Source organism: Salvelinus fontinalis, chromosome 39 (assembly GCF_029448725.1).
Source record: "Salvelinus fontinalis isolate EN_2023a chromosome 39, ASM2944872v1, whole genome shotgun sequence".
Taxonomy (NCBI): Eukaryota; Metazoa; Chordata; class Actinopteri; order Salmoniformes; family Salmonidae; genus Salvelinus; species Salvelinus fontinalis.
This window is the reverse complement of record NC_074703.1, coordinates 14602056-14626922: the sequence shown is the minus strand read 5'-3', so window position 1 is coordinate 14626922 and position 24867 is coordinate 14602056. Positions and strand designations below refer to the sequence as shown.

Sequence of the window (24867 nt, the reverse complement as noted above, 5' to 3'; positions counted from 1 at the left end):
GATTGAAGCCAACAATTTTTTTGTAGCATATTAGAATCTGAGGTATTCAGGCACACTTTGAGGAATGGCTGCATATTAATAATATGTTTTAAGGTTCTGGAAGACAGAGGCAATTATTCACCAATAAGAGCACTGGATTATTATTCCTGTACAGCTGCCAATTATCTGGTGAGCCGGTGTTGGATCAATTTAATTCATACCGACAAATTGAATAAAGGTTTGAGGATTATATGAAAGATGAAATTCACTCACGATGTAATAAGATTTAAACAGAAATGGAAAGAAAATATTGCTACTACTAGTAGTACGGAAGACTGTGTCTGTCTCCACAGATATCCCCTACCATTGAGGACCCAGATGTGTACAAGGATATTGAGAAGATGGTGAAACAGGAGCTGAGACCCGCTGGACAGTGACTCTCTAACCCTCCAACTAGGTTGCAGACATTGCAGTCTATAATGAAGGGTGGACTAGAACTGTTCCTCTGATTAGACAGAAAACAGGCAGGTTGCAAGAGCTGTATGTACTTTAGCCAACTCCTCTGACTTTTGTTGGCGTGACAACGAACATGGTACAACAGGAGTTGACTATGGCACAAGCAGATTTGCAAACCGGTCACAGTGTATCTTCACTATTCCACTGAAGACACTCCCAATTGTAGACTTAACAGTTACGCCGTCTAACATTACCCAAAGGGAACAGTCATTCTGAGAGATGGGTGTCACTACCTCTGTGTGGAAGTGACATTGAATAACCAGGACAAGAAATGACATGAAATAACTTGGTGGTAGACCTTGAACAGTGGTTAACAATATTGTGAACATTTGCAGTATATTTACTACTGTGAAATAAAATGTAAAAAAAAAAACTTGGTATAGCTACAGTATACTTTCAATTATCTGAGTAAGGCCTAGATTCAATCAGATCAAGTGTTAACCGGCGATAGCCGACACCTGCATAACTGGTTTGGAGGTGTCGGAGGTGTAACTGCATTGGAGTCAAATTGGTGAGAAGCTGCTCTTGATCATTGTCACAAAGCCACACCCATTGGTGTTAGAATTTCAGAAGGAGAAAGTAGGCTATATAGAAATACTGACGCTCAAATTGAAAATCATTCAACTAAAATAATGAGGATTTCTATCAGCCTAATCAAGGTGTAGATTACATCTCACATTCCAGTGTTCGAACTTGTAAACAAGGCTGCATGGTATTTCTCTTAATGCGACTTCGTGCAGTCAATAGCAATGTCCGCTTTAGGTATAACGCCAGGAGCTGCTTGTGCATTTAACAGCTCTAACTCAGTTTCACCCCTGACTCCACCAAAACAACCGCTATGCAGTTTAAAGCCTGTTTGTCATATCCTCATGGTGTTACCAGTAATGGGTACCAATATCAAAGATAGTACATGATGAAGATAGGCAGAAACTCCCTCTCCAATAGAAATCCCAGATCACACTTTGTAGCCGATCTCATCTGGTCTAGCGGTCGTGTCGCGCCGAACTGCACATGTGCAGGCGTCAAATCAAAGGCAGAGGTCTTCAAGAAATGGGCCTGGGGCTTTCCCACCTAGACCTGATATGCATAAATAATACAATAATAGAGACCGTTACAAACGGACCCGAGAACTAGATCCGTTGCATATAGACCTGGTCGGATCCAGACCCGATCCGAGTGAGGGAAGCAGTAGAAGTCATTTACTTTATTAACATGAGCTGATAAAGTGTGAGAGGAGGGAGAGAGGTACAACTCTAGCATGCGGGGGAGGGGCTGTAATGTGAGCGAGTGACACTGGGAGGAGGGAGGGAGAGACTATACAAATTGATGGAAGGTGGTGTTGGGGGAAAAACATACAACATTATAAAATCCATGTACACAAACGACAGTCGTGTTCGGATCTGTTATACAGTTTCCCGTTGTCTCTAATGCACCAGTCGTGTTCGGATCTGTTATACAGTTTCCCGCTGTCTCTAATGCACCAGTCGTGTTCGGATCTGTTATACAGTTTCCCGCTGTCTCTAATGCACCAGTCGTGTTCGGATCTGTTATACAGTTTCCCGCTGTCTCTAATGCACCAGTCGTGTTCGGATCTGTTATACAGTTTCCCGCTGTCTCTAATGCACCAGTCGTGTTCGGATCTGTTATACAGTTTCCCGCTGTCTCTAATGCACCAGTCGTGTTCGGATCTGTTATACAGTTTCCCGCTGTCTCTAATGCACCAGTCGTGTTCGGATCTGTTATACAGTTTCCCGATGTCTCTAATGCACCAGTCGTGTTCGGATCTGTTATACAGTTTCCCGATGTCTCTAATGCACCAGTCGTGTTCGGATCTGTTATACAGTTTCCCGCTGTCTCTAATGCACCAGTCGTGTTCGGATCTGTACAGGCCCTTCTGGACAAGTCAGGTAAAATTACACATACCCAAGACCCATGACAATCATATCAGATCCTTCCCAGACACGTGACATTATTTTGAATTCTGGATCCAGACACTCAGGTCCCGGATCGGGTCTCGGTACTGTGATTCGGGTACGGGTGGATCCGTGGACCTCTAAAAGGCAGTCCTCCGATATAAAGTTGTTTTAGATGAAAATGAAAACATGTCAGTTTGTCACTTTTTCATGAGGTTGTAATAATGACAGTTTCAGCTACTTAAGACATTGCCTCGAATCTAGGTTTTGCTTTTAGATTTCGAGAAAACAACTAAGGACGCATTTTTCACTTCTCCCATTGACTTCTCAAACCCAGGTCTGGTCTGCCGAGTTTGTTCCGCAAGCATTCCCAGAAGACTCACGATGTTACGCCTCTGGGTTTAGAAACTCTGTGCCAATATTGTTCAAACAGCCATCATGCATTGTGTTAATTATTTAAAGAAGCGACATCTCCATTGGCCAAAAAAAAGTTTAAGGGTGGGTCTCACAGAATCTCAGTTGAAAGTGATTTTAAAGGTCCAATGCAGCCTTTTTAAAAGTTAAGTGCCTTACTGTGATTCTTCTCAATTTAAATGGTTCAAAATAAACACAAATAGCTTCTTAGCAAATAGACTGTCTGAGTGAGAGCCCTAACTGGACAGGCCTAATATGAGGGATATATTTATGTAACCTGAAAACTTGCAGGTTATTGGCAGAGAGGTTTGAAACTCTCTTTATTGGTTTATTGAAGGCCCAGTGCAGTCAAACTGATTTTCCTGTGTTTAATATTTCCACACTATGAGGTTGGAATAATATTGTGATAATGATAATGCCCTTTTAGTGTAAGAGCTGTTTGAAAAGACCGCCTGAAATGTCATCCTGTTTTGGTGGGATGGAGTTTTGGCCTGCCCGGCAGTAAATTAGTTTATAGATCCATAAGAGAGTTCCAAACCTCTGCCAATAACAGCAATTTCCCATTCCCACTCAGGCCACTCCCAGACAGTCCTAGCAAAAGTCTTGCTTGAGAAATAGCTTTTTGCAAAGGTATTTCTGTTTCTCTTTGATTGAAAACAATTACAGTAAGGTACTTACTTGTTAACCAGAAATTATTTGATATTGAGATTTTTTAAAAGGCTGCATTTGACCTGTAAGCAATTTGGGTCCAGGAAAACATCAGAGCCCTGGGTGTATTTGGGTACATTAAACACTGAACATTGTAGTTAGAAATAGACTGAATAGAGCTGACACGATTCCCTATTCCATCTGATAGAAATCTATTGTGTAGAACAAAAATTATTGTCTATCTGAACATTCTGTTACGTTATGTCCTCCTGAACAGGCCCCTGCAGTTGCTGGAAGGTTGTCCCACCTCATAACTTAGCTTCAGTTTGGGTTCCATCCTCATGCTGCCAACATTTTAACACTATTAATGAAGCTTACTTTATACCTACTTACAGACTTCAACAAACTCCAACCGTACAAATCAAAACCCCTTCATATTACTATGACAACATAACCATTTAGCAGTCAACGGAATATCACTTAAAGCACTAATGATGCCAGAACTGAGCTCTGGAGTGGATATTCCACATCCTGCATCTATCATCCAATCTACCTTGTTGATCCATTGATATGTCAATGTGTGTATTGTCATATATTATATATATTTTTTTAAATATATATTTTTAAATCCCAGCCCCTGTCCCCGGTAGGCCATCATTGTAAATAAGAATTTGTTCTTAACAGACTTGCCTAGTTAAATAAAATAATTGTCATGTTTAGTTTATATCTTATAGTTTAATATGATGAATGAACTCTTCATACTAGAGCTCTGAAATGAAGCAATGAGTGAAAAATAGTCAGTTCAACAGCTACTTACTTCACTGACAGTTTTTATTTTATTGGCAATGAAAATTTGTTTGATCAACACTTAGTTTTGACCAAAATACAATTAGCAATGAATAAAAAATGGACACAAAATAAAATGATTCTTTGTTTGTGCAAATCGAGGATGTAAAAATCAACAAAAAAGTCAAACTTGATCAAGTACTCCAGCAGAAATAACTCAAAGACAGGTAGGAGGGCTGTACAATAGGTTTCCCTGGCAACTCAGACAAAAACAAAGAGTTAACAGTTACACCAATGTCACAGCAAGCAACAGGTTTGTCATTAAAATTTACCTCACTTCGACATGTTCATATACACTCTACTACGCACACTGAGTTAAGCAGTCTGTCTTTCAGTTATTTCTCAGCGATGCTGAGTCAGACCTCACGACAAAATAAAAAAAGTCCAGCTTGAGTTTCTTCATGTAGGGGTTTATGGTCAAGGTACTGTAGGTGAGTGAGATCATCTGATGAAGAGTGTTCCTGTTGTTAGTTCATCTCTGAGCTCAGTAGCTACAGAGGAGTCTATCTTTTAGTCTGTGGCTGTAGTCCACAGTTTCTGTATCAAAGTGCTTGTCACATCATCAGTAGATGTCACAGTGCGTTTCTGTGTCCTCCTCCCAGAATGCTTTGCTATGAGATGGGCTCCGTCATGATTGTGAGGTGTTGGGCTGTGGCTGGTGACTCAGATACATGGGGCTGTACACTCCACTAGAGGGCAGGCTTTACCAGCTGGGGGGGGGGGGGGGGGGGGGGTCACGTGGCGACCAGATGGACAGTCTCTCCAAGGTGAAAACACAGTTTATCTGCACAATGGAAAATAACTATGTACAAAATGGTCTCTCAGGGAATGATGGAGAAATGTTCAAAGAGCAGCATAGTTTAACCAAGGTCATGGACTTGAAATGGGAAGGGGGGGGGGTTTATTTGCACAAACTCTGAATATCTTTTCTTTTTTGTAATATAGATGTGTATATATTTATATATATATGTATATATAAAAAAACTCATATTTATATTAATTTACAGAAAACCTACACATCTCCTGGTAGAAGAAATACACAGTACATTATGCTTCAACAAGTTATTGTACATGTAAAAGGTAGAAACGGTGACAACAGGACAGACAGAAGGAAAGTAGCACCGGCAGCTGCTGCCCAGGTTTCAGGGGGCCTTGACTTGTAAGTGCAGAGGGGGGCGGCTTGGCAGGAGGCACCCCTCGCTGCCCCCCTCCCCCCCTCTCTTTTTGGTGGGTGGGTGGGTGGGTAGGGGGGTGCTTCTTGGCAGTGCGTCTCGTCAGAATGTTTGTTCCAGGCAGGAGGACCCGTCCAGCAGCTCCAAGGTACAGTAAGACCTTCTCTACATACAGTATCTGGACCTGAAAGAGACGAGGTATGGTTTAATTACACTGCGAAGCTTTATCCACAATGACAGTGCAGTTGTCATAAACATGGATTTGATCACATGGGAATTACTGTTGACATTACTAATTGTGTAACATCATCTCATTTGAGACGTAGCTGCCATATATCTCTCTACCTTGGCATTCAGGGGTATTCATGTATTTATTAGGGATCCCCATTAGTTCCTGCCAAGGCAGCAGCTACTCTTCCTGGGGTCCAAACACATTAAGGCACTTACATCACACATGAAAAAAAGATAAAACAGTACATCATATAACAGTATTACACCACTACATATCTACAATACAACATGTATATTACCGCTATACTACCTGTGTGTGTCTCTTCACAGTCCCAGCTGTTTCATAAGGTGTATTTTTATCTGTTTAAAAAATAATCTGATTCTACTGCTTGCATCAGTTACCTGATGTGGAATACAGCTCCATGTGTACTGTGGCTGTAGTTGTCTGTGCTGGACAGAGATTAAAGGAGGGACAACAGAGTGAGGACGCCTCATGCTGCTGCCTTTGACTCCTATCATCTGATCATGAATGTCTGCACTAGAGCAGGGACTCTCCTCTCCAAGCAAACATGGTTATCTGTAAAGACAAGTTACCCTCTCACCCCGTTCCAATTTCTCACAGTCATTTGCTCTCACTGAGCAGAACGACAGATGTAAGAGAGAGGGAGAGTTTGTGTGTGAGCATGTGTGTATGCGCAACTTATAGCTTGTACAGGGATAATGTGTGTGACTTACAGCTTACAGTCTCGCTTCTCCTCCCTCAGCAGGAGTAGGTCCTCACTGTAGAGCTGTCCAGACGCTGTACTGCTAAGGGGCCAACTGTAGGGGGAGACAGAGACCCGTCAGTTAGTCACTTAGCTTCAACACCCAGAGTGGGCCCAGGGTCAGTAGATAATGCTATCCAACTTACTTTATGCCCATAACAATTGACACAGGATCAGCTCCCATTGTCCACTGTGAGAGGGACAAACAAATGAGAGAGACAAACAAAACTGACTCGAAACCAGTTGATAAGGGCTAGGAGTACAGTAGACCATACTGTGGATACAACACACTGCACACACACACACGCACCACACACGGGAACGAGGTTAGTCAAAATGTCAGCTAGCAAAGCCAAGGCACATTGCATCGCACACTCAGAGGAGGAGTGCACGTGGCCATTTTGAGTGAATCACACCTCGTACAGGAACAAGTCTGTTAATGTCATCACCACCACAGACCAGGGACCACAGATAGAGGCGGATACAGGAAGGCAGCTCGATTACACTGGGGACAGAGTGTTAGAGAAGAACTCTGGTCAAAACCTGCAATCGGATGTCAGCGATAGACTCACTTGTATCAGAAGTTGCGTCCAAAATTCCGGAGTGAGTTCTGGCACAATGCGGCCTGCTGTACTACAGTCCAGCTGTAACTCACTGGGCCACAATCACAGACGCAAGTTTCAATACATCTCTCATCCCCTTGAAAAGGTGAAGATTTTGACCAGCGTCCTCTTAACAACAGGGCGAGGAGCGACACAAACCGGCAACTGTAAAACATCCATCTTATCCATCATAAACCTTTATGATTCTTTTATGTAAACCTCCTTTTACAGGGCAACTAAAATAGCTCAACTAACATAGAATTAACATAGCTCAACTAACATATCTCAGCTAACATAGCTCAACTAACATATATATAGGGAATTCATTGCTTTAACTTCAAGGGTGCAGCAGCAGAGGCTGCAACTAACAACTACTGTGCTAATAACAGCAACCTGAGTAACATTTACTTGACACACAATATGTCTACTATAACAAACTGAGAACCTTGACAAACAAATGGCCACCCTTGTAGTTGGCATCAGGGGCAGAACGAAACAGAGGAACAGAGCAGTAGAGGTAGAGAGAGAAGACAGTTGGAGAAGAGAGGAGGTACAGTAGGGTGGACAGCAGGAACCGGGGAGTTTTGGGGGGCGTAAAGGCACACAGGCCAACAGCAGGACACATGGTATAGCGCCAGTATATCTGACCTTGAAACCAGTCCAAATACATGTCGTCAGGACTGTCATCCAGCGCCTCATAGAGCACTGCACACAGAGCAGCGGTCCCAGAGCAGAGAAAATACAGGTATAGTCAGGACTGTCATCCAGCGCCTCATAGAGCACTGCACACAGAGCAGCAGTCCCAGAGCAGAGAAAATACATGTATAGTCAGCAACATGCTCCATCCATACACCGATAGACGGGAGAGAGTGTGATGGGGAGAGAGACCCAAGTAAAGAGAGGGGCAAGAGGACCCCCCCCCAAACTCTAACACAGAAATGAAATGCACCCAGGTACAATCTTAATCAAATACATTTTGTGGCAGCTAGCCATTTTTATAAGTGTTTGATGAGTGCAATTTTACCATCCAAGTTGGCATTTTTAGCAATTTACATTCATCCATGCTAAGTGCCCTAAACTGGAGGCGCTAGTTTAATTGTTAGGTCTACTTTGTGGGGGTCTTGGCCATGCAGGGGGTCTGTGGGGGAGCTCACCTTCGGGGGGTAGCCTACGGGAGTGTGAGCCGGTGGTCACGCGGAAGCCAGCGGGGAGGGTCTCTGCCGAGCCGGGCATCATACTGATCCCGTGGACGTCCCTCGGGGGGAACTGCCTCCTCCACGATGGCCCCCGGAGGTCATTATCTTCATACTGACGGACAGACCCACAGACAGAGACAGGGACAGGTTAGGGATTGAGTGTAGAGATAAGCTGGTCTGAGAACAGCTTGTGTCTGCATATACAGTAGTGTTTATAGTAGCTAACAAATATGACTAATTTCCCAAGACCTTATATTTATGTTTATAACTCAAACCAACTCTAAGACAATATGAGAAACAAATGAGTGATGGGTGGATCGGGTGGGAAGTGGAAACTGAGGACAGGTCTGAGATGCAGTGAGATGGTGGAAAACAGAGTAATGATTGACAACAAACCCAGGTGTGTGTGTCTGTCTGCCACGGCCCATCACCCATGGTAACAGCGGGGCTAGCTGTCCGGGTGACAGGAGTCACTCACCTCGTCCAGTCGTCTCTCGGTGCCCAGGGCTAGCAGGTTATTATATTCCCTCTCCAGAATCTGACGTGCCTGGGGAGAGGAAGGGGAAATAGGTCTTATTAGGTACATTTGAAATGGAAGTTGTAGGTCTCTTTATTTGGGGCTCCAGACGCTTTCAGTCATTTTGATACCAAGCTAGCATGACCAAACAGCTCTCTGTTGACCTACTGGTCTGGCACTCAGGGTATTATTAGACCTGTTTGAGATATAAAGACTGAGAAATGAAAAGATGTTTGAAGTGTACCTCTAATGACGATCATCTAAATCATTTATTCTGTCGTGAAAATCAAAAAAATGAAAAACACTGTTTAATTTAACATCATAAGGACTCTTGGAATGAAGACGTTAATGTCTTCCTCTTATGGTGTGGTTGTGCTAGTATATTATGCATCGCCCTCTTGTGGCGTAACTATGCTATTGCGTGATGGGGGGCAGAGGGATCTGACCTGAGTGCTTTGGTTGGGGATCTGGATGAGCAGCGCCAGGCTGGTGTGGTCAAAGTTGTCGTCGAGGGCGACCAGGGCCCCGTGCACGCCGCTCTCTAGCAGGATATTGGCATAGTCCTTTAGACCGATGCTCTGGACCCAGCGAATCACCCGCTCGTTGCTCCACACCAGCACGTCTGGGGCACACAGACATGGTATCACAGTAAACACAACATGGGTGTTCGGCCACAGACACAGGATATTTCCATGTCTGGTTACATGATGAAGAAAACCTCTGGGCTCTGCTAGATTGGTCCTTACTGACCATCACCTCCTAGCTCTATGACAGGTAGACACTGCTTGGCTATATTTCATAATAGAATGCAATACATACTGTAAACTAAGTGCGCTTCCACAAGTATTATTTGCCTTAGCAGATTACTAACGAGATTATAATTAGACACTACTAGATATATTTTAGCTTAAAGGTCTTCATTATCGTTCCTTGAGCAGTCTTTAAAGAAGAAAGTCCACCCAAAAATAATATTTTGTATTTGTTTCATTAGTCCATTGTTGATATAGACCCAAAATATTATGCTTGTCCCTAATCAAGTTTTCAAGATACTGTGTATAACTTTAAAAACACAGAAATCATCCCCATATGATGGATTTTGCATCATATGATCCTGCGTTTTGCAGGATGATACTAAATGCATAATACAGTGATGATTTCTGTGTTTTGAAAGTTACGTATCTTGAAAACTTGATTGCTGACAACAAAACATTTGCAACTATGTCAACAATGGACTAATGAAACAAATACCAAAAGACAGTTTTTGGGTGGAATTTTCCTTTAAGTACCTCTCATTTCATGCTGGCTGTGCTCTCTGCGTCTCTCCAGCTCTTTCCTGTCATAGTTGAGCTTCTTCAGACCCATGATACCATACTGCAAACTCGTCCTACAGACATGGGAACATTAGAAAAGCCATTTTTAGAAAGACAGACACAATAATATGTTGCGCTTATTACCACAAAATGAGCCTAAACACTAAACTTTCAGATCAAATCCTACATCATGCAGGAGGAGGGCAGGTGTACCTGTGAAAGCTGTCCACCATTTTGAGATGCACCCGGAGGTCCTTCTTGGTGAGGTGGTCCAGCATGCGGGCGTCCACCAGACACTCCATGAAGTAGCTGCGGTACTGAGGTAGTCCTAGACTGGGCAACCACTCGTTTCCTATCCACTCATGGTTCATGTCACCATACGCTAGAGTCTGACAATAATGACAAGGAAACAATTAAGTACTGTAAACCATTGTTAATCTGTAAATGATTTTGAAGAAGTTTAAAAGTAGCCACAAAGACAACTCTGGTATGTGCCTAGTTAAATAAAAATAAAAAATAAACTAGAGTAACTCTAAGTAATCTACAATTCTACTGTTGAAATCCATGAGAGACCGAAAAATCCTTTACCTGCGCCCAGCTCCCCTCCTCGGACTCCCCAGACCTCTGTCATTGGTCAGGCATGGAAAAGAAACAGTAGCAATATGCATGAGAACATAATAGCAACAGGTCACTGGACTTCATCTACAGTCCAATAGTCTCTACTCTAGCATCAGAGGCTGTTGACTTGCTCAAGTCAGAGCAAAGGCCTCAGAACGTACAGAAAAGTTCTCCCTCGCATAAATTCCCCTAACAAACTATTCCAATCTAAAAGTAGAGCTCCATCTAAATATGTATGAAAAATCACTATTCGAGGGAGAGAAAGTGGCCTGTGGGATTTATCTGCAATCTGAGAAGGGAGAATGATTTCCCCTCTTTAGCGTGTGAACTGAACTGGCCCCATGGGATAGTAACACAGTTATCCCTTTAGTCCTGGCCTGGGCTGAGCTGCTGCCAGATTACATTTGATTTGGAGACGGGCGCTGATGCCACATTAGGCCAATCTAGCTTGCACAAAACGGCTGGCACAAATGAGAGCCTTTTTCCCCGTGGTTCGCCCTCCGTACAATGGTACTGAGTTGGCTATTAGCCTCATTGTGCCTGACATGCAGGCTGTATTAGAGGCAGGGAGAACAGTGGAACAAAGAATAACCTTTATGTTCAAGCTCAAAGAGATCCATAATTACATGTCCAGTATAGTACATAGCTGTCTGTGTCCTAGGGATTGACATGACTGACACCTGCAGTGACTAATAATCCTGCAAGCTTCAATCTTGAGACAGAACCAATTGGTTTTAAATGAACATGTTTGGAACATACTGTATCAGTTTGCAGACCTGTATCTGATTTGATGTATCTTCTTACACCGGTATTGTACGGTGACTCCTATGTACAATCAGCTGATCACTGTCAGGTTTAAAAGGATGACATTGCTAATGGGAAAAAATAGCATTATGTCTTGACATGTGCTGTATCTAATCAACATCTGGCTGAAACGTACCATAAACACAGGTAATATAGGGTAACTACAGTATGGTACCCAAGGGCAATGCAGCTCCCTGAACCATAGCAGTAACACCAACACATACTGGTAAATATAGGGCAGTGCACCAGTCATTCCAATTAAAAAGCCTTCTTTACCCACTACAATGAAAGAGAGAACTGAGAATGGATGTGATGTGATGCAGTCTAACCACATTATCAACAAACCTACTGTTATTCAATCTCCCTAACCTTCAAATCATATAGGGGGAAAAAATATGTTTTATTGTCACATACACCAGATAGGTGCAGTGAAATGTGTTGTTTTACAGTCTCAGCCATAGTAGTACGCACCCCTGGAGAAAATCGGGGTGAAGTGCCTTACACAAGGGCACAATGACAGATTTTTCACCTTGTCTGCTCAGGTATTCAAACCAGTGACCTTTTGGTTACTGTCCCAATGCTCTAACTGCTAGGCTACCTGCCGTCCTCAGTACAGGCCTCAGTAAAGCAGCCATGGACAGGTCTCAACACTGCAGTGAAAGCAAGAAAAGAGAGAAGTGAGTGAGAGAAGAGGTAAAAGGAGAGGAAGGACTAACCGTTTTCGAGGAGGGTGCTGCGAGGGTCTCCATTTCCTCGTGGGTCACCCATACATTGCCTGACGGCTAGGAGTGCGGTGCCCAAGAGAAGACAGCAGCAGCAGCAGTAGTCCACCAGGAGGGGCAAGCAGTATTAAAGAAGAAGAGCAGCACCACTGTAAGCCAATAGTGTTATAGCATCATGGTCAGATGATGAGCAGGCCCGCCCCTCTGGGGTCAAAGGGCACGCACAGTACACAAACAAACACAGACACAAAACTGATTGAGGTAGAAGTTGTCCTTAACCACAGATCTAGGATCAGATTACTCTACCCCCATCATAACCTCATCCATTAAAGGGGTGAAATACTATCTGATCCTGTAGGGGCAACTTCTGACTTTGGATAGACAAAAACAGCACATAACACAGGAGCAGCCCACCTACACAGGTGCAACACACACGGGCCAAAGGAACACATTTACCATGCATGACAAGACTGGTTCACCATAAGCTAGTGTGGTAGTGGATTAGTACAGGGGTTTGGAGCAAACAGACACAAATACAAACATATCCACCTCAATCTTGTTTGATATACCTCAGTGTACCACACTGTTAAACCCCTTTCTAACAGACTCAGTCTAGTTTGATATACCTCAGTGTTCCACACTGTTAAACCCCTTTCTAACAGACTCAGTCTAGTTTGATATACCTCAGTGTTCCACACTGTTAAACCCCTTTCTAACAGACTCAGTCTAGTTTGATATACCTCAGTGTTCCACACTGTTAAACCCCTTTCTAACAGACTCAGTCTAGTTTGATATACCTCAGTGTTCCACACTGTTAAACCCCTTTCTAACAGACTCAGTCTAGTTTGATATACCTCAGTGTTCCACACTGTTAAACCCTTTCTAACAGACTCAGTCTAGTTTGATATACCTCACTGTTCCACACTGTTAAACCCCTTTCTAACAGACTCAGTCTAGTTTGATATACCTCAGTGTACCACACCGTTAAACCCCATTCCAACCCATTCTAATCTGTTGTTGATTCTAATTTTAGCAGCCATGATTGCTGTGCTTTGCAGCCCCCCTGGATCAAGCTGTCATGACCTAGATAAGAACACTTGAGGGGATGACAATCTCTATTAAAGACACCGTATTAAAGGGCTGCTCACGCATGCCTGTTTCACACTATAGAGCTGAGCCAAGCCCAGCTGTACTGGGCAGCACAGTACGGTTTGGGGCGGCCCCATAGGGTGAATCAGACGTCACTCTCTGTGAGCTTAAAGGCAGCAGAATAACCAGAAGCAGAAGTCTGGTATGGAGCAGAAGTCCCACCTTTCTCCCGTCAGTGTTCTACTTGTCAGGGTTGATTAACCCGGAGTGTAAACTTATAGTGGTCATTTGGTTCAGAGGGGCAGGGAACTGACCACCAGTCACAGCAGGAGGCACCAGGGCAGAGGGGGTCTATAGAGTCATATTCCCAAAGTTCACTGCTCCTTGAGTGTGTGTGTGTGTGTGTGTGTGTGTGTGTGTGTGTGTGTGTGTGTGTGTGTGTGTGTGTGTGTGTGTGTGTGTGTGTGTGTGTGTGTGTGTGTGTGTGTGTGTGTGTGTGTGTGTGTGTGTGTGTGTGTGTGTGTGTGTGTGTGTGTGTGTGAGAGAGAGAGGGAGAGTGTGAATGTGAAAACCCTGCTGGTCATCTATGAACATCTTGGCCATGTTCTGTTATAATCTCCACCCAGCACAGCCAGAAGAAAACTGGCCACCCCTCATAGCCTGGTTCCTCTCTAGGTTTCTTCCTAGGTTCCGGACATTCTAGGGAGTCTTTCCTAGCCACTGTACTTCTATACCTGTATTGTTTGGGGTTTTAGGCTGGGTTTCTGTACAACACTTTGTGACATCAGCTGATGTAAGAAGGGCTTTATAAATACATTTGATTTAAATTTGATGGATAAAGCTACATAGAATAAACAGTTTGTAGCATTAAGCTCAGCAGGTTCCTCAGAGGTTACATGAAATCACCATGACAACTCAGAGCTGTGAAACAGACTGAGGTATAAAATAGCTGTTGGTGTGGTAAATTAGAGTAAATGCTGCAGAGCTGAATTAAGTGCATGAGCTGACTGACACTACTGAGTGATAAACCAGCCTTAACCGGTTTCCTCCCATTCTCTCCAACATTCAGTTACTAACACAAATGATAGAGATACTACACAAGTCAGGTTCTCTGACCGTGCAGGCGTTACAATGCAAACTAGCAGAAATAGCTTCTTAAGTGTCTCTACCCTTGAAGACTATACCATCTGTGTGTATGTATTGTAGCGACCCGCACAGACAGCTGTGTGTTATGTGTTAGGCTAGTAGGTGGTTGTGTTGTACTGACCAGTACCCAGTGTTCGCGGTGTCCGACATGTCAATCAACCTGCTATCTGCCAATCACGGGAATGCCTGGAATGTTCTGATGCCGGGCATCCTGGCGGTTGGCGGAGTGGCGTGGAGGGGGGTTGGGCAGGGGGATGGAGCATTGGAAGTTAAGACCGGGTTTTGCCTTTGTTCTCTCTCTTACGTCTGGGCTTCACGAGAGAAGGTCACGATTGGCTTGTGGGCTATCTTTCATTTATTTGGCGTGGGCTACGGCCAAACAGTAGCCTGTGTAAAGTTGGTTTAATAAACCGTCCATTCGTAAACTCAATCCTCTGTCTGGACAGTTGTTCTTTTATGATCTAGTCAGGTCATTACATTGGTGTCAGAAGTAAAAACGTTGATAAAAGTTAGCCAGCTAGCTAGCTGACTTCTGTGGCTAGCTACCGTAGGTGAGAACGGGGGTTGAAAATGCTTCGAGGGAATCCGAAAGTGAAGGTGGAGGTAGGGGACGATTATGGCCAAGGAGATACGTGTGAATGGACGTCGGAGGTTTTGGCTGAGGAGATCGCCAGGGCGTCGGAGCGCAGAGGCCGCTTGAGGGAGGACGCTAGAGTGATGGCGGCTGAAGCGGGCATGAGCGCCTCTGTGTTTCGCGCGGATTCTGGTGGGCGGGCCGAAGTGGTGACGTCGACGCGGCGGGACGAGGATGAGCGTCGACTGTGTTTCGCGCGGATTCTGGTGGGCGGGCCGAAGTGGTGACGTCGACGCGGCGGGACGAGGAATCTGGGGCTCAGGATGTAAACAAACATGGCGGCGCCCAGTTCCCGGCTGCGTCCGTATCTGTTAAGACCCCGAAGTATTCCGGTAAGGCGGATTGGGAAGCTTTTCATGCTCAGTTTGAACTGTTAGCTCATTTTAGGGGGTGGTCGGATGAAGAAAGGGCACTGCAGTTGGCTTTATGCCTCACGGATGAAGCTCTGTCCTGTTTGATATTGATTAGCCCCGAGGACAGACATGATTATGGCGCTTTAGTGGGAGCACTGAGGAGGCGCTATGGACAGTGTGTACAGCCCGGGCTACTGCGCTCCGAACTGAGTAATAGACGCAGGCAGCCAGGAGAGCCTCTACGGGTGTTAGCTAATGACATTGAGAGCCTCTCTCGGCGGGCATATGCTCACATGCCCCCCTCCGTGCAGAGCGAGCTAGCACGGGACCAGTTCATACAGGCGCTCTCTCCTACGGAGCTGCGCATACAGACCCAGCTGGCTCATCCTGAGTCATTGCAGATAGCCTTGGAGATGGCTTTGGAGAGGGAGCTGGTGTGGGCTGGGACTTCAGCTGGGGCTTTGGTGGGGGTGCAGGGAGACACACCCTCTGTGCGAGCTGGGGGGCAGAGCAGCCCGGAGCCGGAAAAGCCTGCATGGGTGGCTGAAATGACAGAACTCATTCGTGCTGTGTCGCTACAGGCGGCACAAAACACACACCCTGGTCCCAGGGTCTGCTGGGGTTGTGGCCAGCCAGGCCATCTGCGCCGAAATTGCCCCATGTCCCCCAGAGCTCAGGGAAACGACTCGGGGTCCGCATAGACCGGGTAGTGCGGACCCCTGGCTTTCTATCCCAACCACCATCATCTTCAGGAGGAGCCCACCGGCACAGACGAGGAAGCAAGGCTCCACTTCCCCCAGAAGCAGACGAGAGCAAGCGGATGGAGCCTGTTGTTGTGGTGGGCCGGACCTGTGTTGGGGACTTTTGTCATGTCCCTGTCACTGTGGAGGGTGTGCCCTGCTCCGCCCTGGTGGACACTGGGTCCACAGTAACCCTGGTGAGGCCAGATATTGTGCCAGGTTGGACTCAGTGTGAGCCTACAACTGTGCAGCTCCGCACAGTCACAGGTGAGCTGGCACCCATGAAAGGGAAGGGAATAATGACTCTGACAGTAGGGGGCAGGACTGTGCGTCATCCTGTGTGGGTGGCGGCTGTGCAGGACCCTTGTATCCTGGGGTTGGACTTTCTTAGGAGCACAGGCTGCCAGTTAGACCTAAATAGGGGCACACTGAGCTTCCAGGGAGGGCCGGAAGTCACCATGCCCCCCCCTAATGTCACATTCACTCAACCCAACAAACCCTTTACTCCAACAGTTAAAGCAGCAGAGACTCATGGCTGCCCCCCCTCCCCCACAGCTGTGTGTGACTTTTCCCCAGCCCCCCTGTCACCTACTGCGGTGTGTTACATTCCCCCAGCTACCTCCATGACACAGCCCTCTGTGAGCCCAGGCCGCGCCCCCCACAGCCCAGCTACCCCAGATGGGAGAGGAGAGGACACTGTCTGCAGTGAGGGAGATATGAGGGAGGAACTGTGTTGGTCTTGACCCCGAGCAGCAGGAACGGTTGTGGCAGTTGCTGTTTGAATTCAGAGACAGCTTTGCGCTGAGTGAGGAAGAGGTGGGTCAGACTCATCTGGTGCAGCATGAGATCGACACAGGTGATGCTCGACCCATCAAGATGCGTCCCCGCCGTATCCCGCTGGCACGCCAGGAGGCGGCAGACAAGGCTGTGTTGGAGATGCAGCGGGCAGACTTCATTGAGCCCTCAGACAGCCCCTGGGCGGCGCCAGTCGTCATGGTTCCGAAGAAGGGGGGCAAGCTGAGGTTCTGTGCGGACTACAGGCGGCTGAATGAGGTAACCAGGAAGGACTCATACCCCATACCACGTATCGATGAGTCGCTGGACCTGGTTAGGGGGTCCTCCTGGTTCTCCTCACTAGACCTCCGCAGTGGCTACTGGCAGGTGCCCCTCTCCCCAGAGGCCAGAGCCAAAACTGCATTCTCCACTAACAGAGGACACTGGCAGTTCAAGGTCCTGTGCTTTGGCCTGTGCAACGCTCCAGCTACTTTTGAGCGTTTGATGGACAGGGTGCTGGATGGCATCCCCAGACAGCAGTGTCTGGTATACCTCGATGACATCCTGGCCCATGGCAGCTCCTTCCAGTCAGCCCTGGGGGCGCTACGGCGTGTGCTGGAGAGGGTGGCTGCCGCAGGTCTGAAGCTCCACCCCGAGAAGTGCCACTTCATGAGGAGAGAGGTGTCCTTCTTGGGCCACCGAGTGGGGAAGGAGGGGATCAGCACCATGGAGGACAAGGTAGGGGCTGTCAGAGACTGGCCCACCCCCACCGACCAGCGTCAGCTGAAGAGCTTCCTGGGCCTGGCCTCGTACTACAGGAGGTTTGTACGGGGCTTCTCAAGCGTTGCTGCTCCACTGAACCGCCTGCTGCCGAAGGACAAAGCTTTCACTTGGACAGTGGAGTGTGAGGAGGCGTTCAACACCCTCAAACGTGCACTGATCGAGGCCCCCGTGCTCGCCCCCCCTGACCTCACCTTGCCCTTTATCCTGGACACAGACGCGAGCAATGTGGGCATGGGTGGGGTGCTGGCCCAGGTTCAGCAAAACATTTGACAAACATGAGCGCCGCTACTGTGTCACCCGGCGGGAGCTCTTGGCTGTTGTGGCTTCCGTCAAACACTTCAAGTACTACCTGGGTGGTCTGCCCTTTACTGTAAGGACTGACCACTCTGCTCTCCAGTGGCTCATGTCTTTCAGAGAGCCAGAGGGCCAGGTGGCACGCTGGTTGGAGGAGCTTCAGCCGTATGACTTCACGGTGGTGCACAGGGCAGGGGCACGCCACTCCAACGCCGACGCCATGTCCCGTCGGCCCTGTACTGCAGACGGCTGCCGCCACTGTGAACGGAGAGAGGGACGGGAGAGAGAGCTGTGTGCAGAGGGGGTCTGTGCCACAGTGTGTCGGGCGAGCGGGCCTGTCTGCTGTGAGCTGCAGACTGTCGACATGGCTGAATGGCGGCAGCAGCAGGGACGGGACACAGACCTACAGCCAGTGCTACAGTGGGTAGAGGCGCAGGTGAGGCCACCATGGGAAGAGGTGACAGCGCTCTCACTCGCGACCAAAGGGTTGTGGTCAAAGTTTGAGAGACTGCGGCTGGCTGATGGCGTGCTACAGCGGGCATGGAAGGAGTCAGCTACGGGAGAGGAGAGGTGGCAGGTGGTGGTCCCAAAAGCATTGCGGGAGGCTGTGCTCCAGAGTACTCATGGCGGGGTGGGGACTGGACACTTTGGGGTCACAAAAACACTGCGCCGTCTCCGTCAGGGCTTCTACTGGGGGCAGCACATGAGGGATGTGGAGGACTTTTGTCGCCGCTGTGACAACTGCACAGCGAGAAAGGACCCCCCAGGCCGCTCTCATGCTCAGCTCCAACAGTTCCCAGTGGGGGCTCCCATGGAGAGGGTGGGAGTGGATGTAGTTGGGCCGTTCCCCACCACAGACAGTGGAAACCGCTGGGTGCTCACGGCCAAGCCCGAGGCCTATGCTCTGCCTGACCAGGAGGCAGAGACCATCGTCGACGCCCTGACAGCGGGGATGTTCAGCAGGTTTGGAGCTGCAGAGTCCATCCACAGCGACCAGGGCAGAAACTTTGAGTCCCGTGTGTTCGCCACCATGTGTGAGAGGCTGGGTATGCACAAGACCGGCACTACTCCTCTCCATCCTCAAAGTGATGGCCTTGTAGAGCGCTTCAATAAAACGCTTGGACAGCAGCTGGCCATCGTCTCTTCCAAACACCAGCGTGACTGGGACAAGCACCTGCCTATGGTCCTCATGGCATGCCGCTCCGCTGTCCAAGACTCCACCTCCTGCACGCCTGCCCTCCTCATGCTGGGGAGAGAGATCCGCACCCCTGCGGAGATGGTGTTTGGTCGGCCCCTGGATAGCCCTCATGTTCCCCCGGGGCCGGAGTATGCCCGGAGACTCCAGGACTGCCTGGAGACAGCCCACACCTTCGCCAGAGAGCAGCTGGTGAATGCAGGTGTGAGGCAGAAGAGGAACTATGACGTGCACACCCGGGGAAGGCACTTTGTGGCTGGGGAGCTGGTCTGGGTCTACAGCCCGCTAAGGAAAAAAGGCAGATGCCCCAAGTTGGACAGTCACTGGGTGGGACCCTGCAGTGTCCTGGAGAGGGTAGGGGAGGTTGTTTACCGGGTGCAGCTTCCTCCCAGGGGGAGAAAGGTGGCACTGCACCGGGACAGGTTAGCCCCATACAGAGGGGCCTCTTCTCCCCAAACCCCAGGAACCCCCACAATTCCCCTCTCTGGCAATGCCATTCTCCAGGCACCCACCCCCAGGTGCCGCAGACAAGGCTCCAGACAGCCCACTCCCCCTGTCTCCCCCCCTGTGTCACCGTGTGGTTCCCCAGAGCCACGGACTGTATTACCCGTTCCCGCTTCCTTGTCCCCCATATCCCTGCCTTCATCCCCTGGTTCCCAGAGGGGCACTCTGCGACCATCACGGCCACGCAGGCAAAGGAGACCTCCGGGTCGCTTCAGAGACTTTGTTTGTTCCCTCGGGGTCGAGGGACTTTGTGGTGGGGGGGCTGTGTAGCGACCCGCACAGACAGCTGTGTGTTATGTGTTAGGCTAGTAGGTGGTTGTGTTGTACTGACCAGTACCCAGTGTTCGCGGTGTCCGACATGTCAATCAACCTGCTATCTGCCAATCACGGGAATGCCTGGAATGTTCTGATGCCGGGCATCCTGGCGGTTGGCGGAGTGGCGTGGAGGGGGGTTGGGCAGGGGGATGGAGCATTGGAAGTTAAGACCGGGTTTTGCCTTTGTTCTCTCTCTTACGTCTGGGCTTCACAAGAGAAGGTCACGATTGGCTTGTGGGCTATCTTTCATTTATTTGGCGTGGGCTACGGTCAAACAGTAGCCTGTGTAAAGTTGGTTTAATAAACCGTCCATTCGTAAACTCAATCCTCTGTCTGGACAGTTGTTCTTTTATGATCTAGTCAGGTCATTACAGTATGCATGTGTGTATCGGAGTCAAGAACGTGCCGTAAGCTCACTCAAAATGTCGCCGGTGGAGCTATCGAATAGGTCATGTGTGATGGTGTGATAGAGAAGCCTGGTTAAAGCCCAGTCAGAGGCAGGTTCAGGGAGGCAGCGCTATATGCTAAGCTAACACACTGACAGCAGTTACATGCATGGGTGCATGTGTGTGTGTGTGTCAACTCACGGTTCTGGAGGTTGGCGGAGCAGATGGACTGGTGAGGGAGACCATCTCCTGAATGGCCAGGCGTAGTTTGAGGCGGTGCAGGGGGTTACTGATGCCAATCTCCCTCTGGATCTCTGTGTCCGACAGGGCAGACATGATGGCACCGCTCTTCACGTTGGCACGACATGCCGCCACGTACCAGGCGGGCATCCCCAGCCACAACTGAAACAGGAGGAGGAAGACCATTTGTGGTTTCATGTAAAGTAGCGAGTGAGCTTGTTTTTACAAATGATAGGTGATGTGGTGGGAGAACGATAGGTGATGTGGTGGGAGAACTTGTCTACCATCCTTACTTATGGTAGACAAGTTGTGTAGCGCTTCCTTGTTTAAATAAAGATCTACTGAGAAACAGTAGGGGGCAGTCATGGTTGAAATGTTCACCTTGTATGTCAAGCATGTTCTGTCATGATTAAATGTGGAAAAACTGAATACAGACATAGGATATTTCAATGAAGACAGAAAATAAACTGTGATGATTCATTGATAGGCAACGCATTCATTTACTTAATGAATACCCATGTTAATATTAAACAACATCACTATGGCCTTTATGAGGTGTATTGTCAAGCAATTACACTCAAACCCATTTGGAATTGATTTAACAGGGAAATGGTGTGCTGGGGAGAAAGTGGCATAGTAAATCACAGAGTAGACCTTTACCAACAGGCCTCTGAGGCTCCCACCAAGGTGACATCAAAATATGGGACACTGTCTCCTATAATATCAGTGAGATCCAGATTCAATCCACTGCCATAGGCCCAACACCAGAGTGTTTCCCAACTCCAGTCCTCCAACATCACACATTGCTGTTACAGCCTGGGACAAACACACCTCATTCAACTCATTGAGGGCTTGATGATCAGTTGACCAGTTGTATCAGGTGTGCTTGTCCAGGGCTACAATAAAAATGAGTACTGTTGGGGGTACTGGAGGACTGGAGTTGGGGAAACACTGGATTAGATAATAGACTTAATATAATAAAGCACAAAGAGTAATGTCAGCCGAAGGCATAATCATTTTATAATAACTCTCGGTAACATGCTGACTACGGCATTGGAGTTCCCCGGGTCGTAATTACAATACATCCAACGATTATGTAACAGCACTGTGTCGTTCCACATCCTTTACCAGTCATGTTTTGATTAAAGGAAAGCATCTGGTCTGCATTTCGAAGAGCCATATTAGAAAGGGTGACCATTAGGCTGTGGAAAGGCATCGGGTAATTGATTTGAAATGTGAAACATCATCAACGGTCAGAGGTTAAGAGGATAATGGGTGTCGTATCTCAGGTGAATGCTGAGTGTGCAGACTGGGGAGTCAAGGAGGAATAGACCACCTCACTGGGGTGGAGAATATTATCTTCTTCACAGAGTGGGAGTCTGGAACAGACCTTGTGAATCTATCCCAGAGGCGGGAGGGTTGAGAATGGCTCCAGGCCAGAGTAGAGGAGTGCCTACCTCCAGCCAGGCCACCACTGTGGGGCCGTCCCATTGGGCGAAAGGTAAGCCTTTCCTCCTCGCCTCTTCCAACAGCTCGTGCCTGAGGGCGGGAGCAGAGACATGGGATTAATGCACTGCACACACACATATACTGAGACACTCACACCCCCTCACACAAGGCACTAGTATTACACCGAGATTTTGTGTATGTGTTCACTGTACAGTGCCACACACTTTATCTCTCACAGGCCAGAGCTTTCTGAAAGGGCACGTTCTTATCAAACAGTACATCAATCTCTCCATACACACACTGCATGTAAAATTAGTCTCTCTCTCTCTCTCTCTCTCTCTCTCTCTCTCTCTCTCTCTCTCTCTCTCTCTCTCTCTCTCTCTCTCTCTCTCTCTCTCTCTCTCTCTCTCTCTCTCTCTCTCTCTCTCTCTCTCTCTCTCTCTCTCTCTCTCTCTCTCTCTCTCTCTCTCTCTGCCCCTCTCTCTCTCTGCCCCTCTCTCTCTCTGCCCCTCTCTCTCTCTGCCCCTCTCTCTCTCACCATCTGGTCCAGACACACCTTGAAGGGAGGGACAGCTAGGGCTGCTGGGCTGGTGACTGAAGCCTGACTTTGTTGCTAATCTGAAGAACCACCAATCTCCACTTGCCTCTGTGCTGCAGCTGGGAATGTGTTACTACGGCTGAAATACTAACTACAGAGAGACTGGGCTTTTTCTGCTGACTGCGATATCCTTTTGAGAGTCTTGCTGAATGTATTCTTTCTGGCCATCTTTAAATCGTGTTTGGTGTCTTTATTCACATTCTTTGATGGAATACTGCATTTTTGTGTGGCGGTGGAAGTGTTCAATAGGTAAACTAAGATGACCCGAGTGAAATAGAGAAATGTGTTATTTATGCTGAGCACCACTTTGAAAGCAGTGCTAAGCACTCCCGCCGCCATACTCAGCTCAGAGTAAATTGCACCTTATCTAGGGAGAGCAGAGGAGAGGAGGTTCTCTTTACTCAGTCATGTACCAGGCAATTTGTAATATGCTGATTCCTGCGACACCAACACTGTGAAACGTCTATATAAATGTGTGTTTGGGGTATGTGTGTGGTTGTTTCATCTTTATTGCTGTGTGCACGCTGTTAACTAATGGAGTTGGGGAGCAGATGGATGGGAGGCCTATGGCGTAGAGAAGAACCAGAGAGGCTACGCTAGAGAGATACCTAACTGTGGAACGTTACTTCCTGAAGACAGTTGATAGTGTCTGATTGGTCTAAGAGTCTGAATATAGAGAGGGCCTGTTGAGCTGATAAATACATAACTCACACAACATGCTACACACATAAAAACAGACTTCTGAAGATACAATTCTATTCAGTGAACAGAATAATTCATGAGAGTTCGAAGGCAGAAACTAGTTCCTGAGTGCAGCTAAAATGTCTTCCATCTGGAGACATAGTGGCCAACATGAGGCATATGGAGAAAAGGCACGTGACACATTATGTATGTGACTTGGTCAGAGTTGAAGGCCTCAGTGCAGAGAAAGGGCACTTGAATACACCATACAAAGACTGAATGGACTGACACACAACATAGGAGGTGTGTCCATTGATATTAATCAATAATCAATTGTTTCCATTCAATGTCGTATCAATACAACAGGCATATAGATAGATATGTTCATGTCAGGTTGTTATGGATGAGGTATACATCCACTGAACATAGCTGGGAAAGGAAGGAAACAGTTATGACAAAGAAAATAAAACAACAAGATATGACGCCCCATAACCCGGTATCAGAACCGGTTATATCTCACAGTCACAGAGATAGAAACACGCACAAGGAAGGAGGAAGGTGTTGGACATTCCAAGTATAAAAATCAACCCCATTAACGGGTGACGGCACACATTCTTTGTCCAGCCATGGATGCAGCCGCCACTGCACTGTGAGGGAGAAACATTTTATACGGTAAATGAAAAGATAGAAAGATCGAAAGGAAGAAAGATAGCTAGAAAGCAAGGGGTCATTAACAGCCATAGAGGGTCAGAGTGACGTCAGCTTTGGCACCGGCCATTGGGAGGGGGACAGATGGATGGACAGGGGTGGACAGACGGCACAGCGCTGACAATGGAGATGTCCAGGTGTCACACTGTCACAACTTACCCGCTTCTTTAGTCACAGGATGAGAGGGAGGGAGGAAGAGTACAAGGAGAGAGAGAGGAAGAGAAAGTGACGGGAGACAAAAAGTGCACAATTGTTAATGAGTTAACAGCACCCCCTTGCCACCACCTTGCCCCCAAAACACACACGAATGCACAAACACACACACACACACACACTGCCCATACATGCACGGACACATATTCAAACACACACACACACACACACACACATGGATGCAGGCACCCACACACACACACACACAGCAAAATAGAAACAGGCTCTCAAGTAGACAGGTGACAAGAGCTTTTCCAAAGACTGACATTAGAACAGTAGAATGACAAGTCAAAGAGTAGTATTGGTTAGCAAAAGAACAGCCACTTTCTTCTTCTCTTTGGTTGATGCAGCTTTTTACAGCATCGCGTGCAGGCAGACGAAAGATAATGCACTTGGGGCAAGACACCTGCAATGCATTGGTTCACATTCTTCACAGGAACAAACCAGCCAAATGCCAAACATTACCCAACACATCACACATACACAACACATCAGCAATGAACGATCACGATA

At 47.5% G+C, this 24867-nt stretch overlaps 2 protein-coding genes across 26 annotated transcripts in view; one reads left to right on the top strand and one right to left on the bottom strand.

Moving 5' to 3' along the window:
• Nucleotides 1–4217, top strand: part of acss3 (acyl-CoA synthetase short chain family member 3) — a 52362-nt gene extending 48145 nt beyond the window's left edge. For all 3 annotated transcript variants that reach the window (XM_055905117.1, XM_055905118.1, XM_055905119.1), the window contains one exon: nucleotides 333–4217. In XM_055905117.1, coding sequence (XP_055761092.1) covers nucleotides 333–416 — 84 coding nt within the window. In that variant the 3' untranslated portion in view covers nucleotides 417–4217. The remainder of the gene's footprint in view (nucleotides 1–332) is intronic.
• A 66-nt stretch (nucleotides 4218–4283) lies between these two features.
• The window catches only part of LOC129838266 (liprin-alpha-2-like), a 277919-nt gene continuing 257335 nt past the window's right edge, over nucleotides 4284–24867 (bottom strand). For 10 of the 23 annotated variants that reach the window (XM_055905100.1, XM_055905105.1, XM_055905101.1 and 7 more), the window contains 10 exons: nucleotides 22163–22244; nucleotides 20667–20867; nucleotides 12247–12312; nucleotides 10697–10732; nucleotides 10322–10497; nucleotides 10085–10182; nucleotides 9245–9420; nucleotides 8760–8828; nucleotides 6630–8393; nucleotides 5679–6538 (listed from right to left, as the gene is read on the bottom strand). In XM_055905100.1, coding sequence (XP_055761075.1) covers nucleotides 8178–8393; nucleotides 8760–8828; nucleotides 9245–9420; nucleotides 10085–10182; nucleotides 10322–10497; nucleotides 10697–10732; nucleotides 12247–12312; nucleotides 20667–20867; nucleotides 22163–22244 — 1120 coding nt within the window. In that variant the 3' untranslated portion in view covers nucleotides 5679–6538; nucleotides 6630–8177. The other 13 variants (XM_055905115.1, XM_055905112.1, XM_055905113.1 and 10 more) reach the window with 10 other exon arrangements.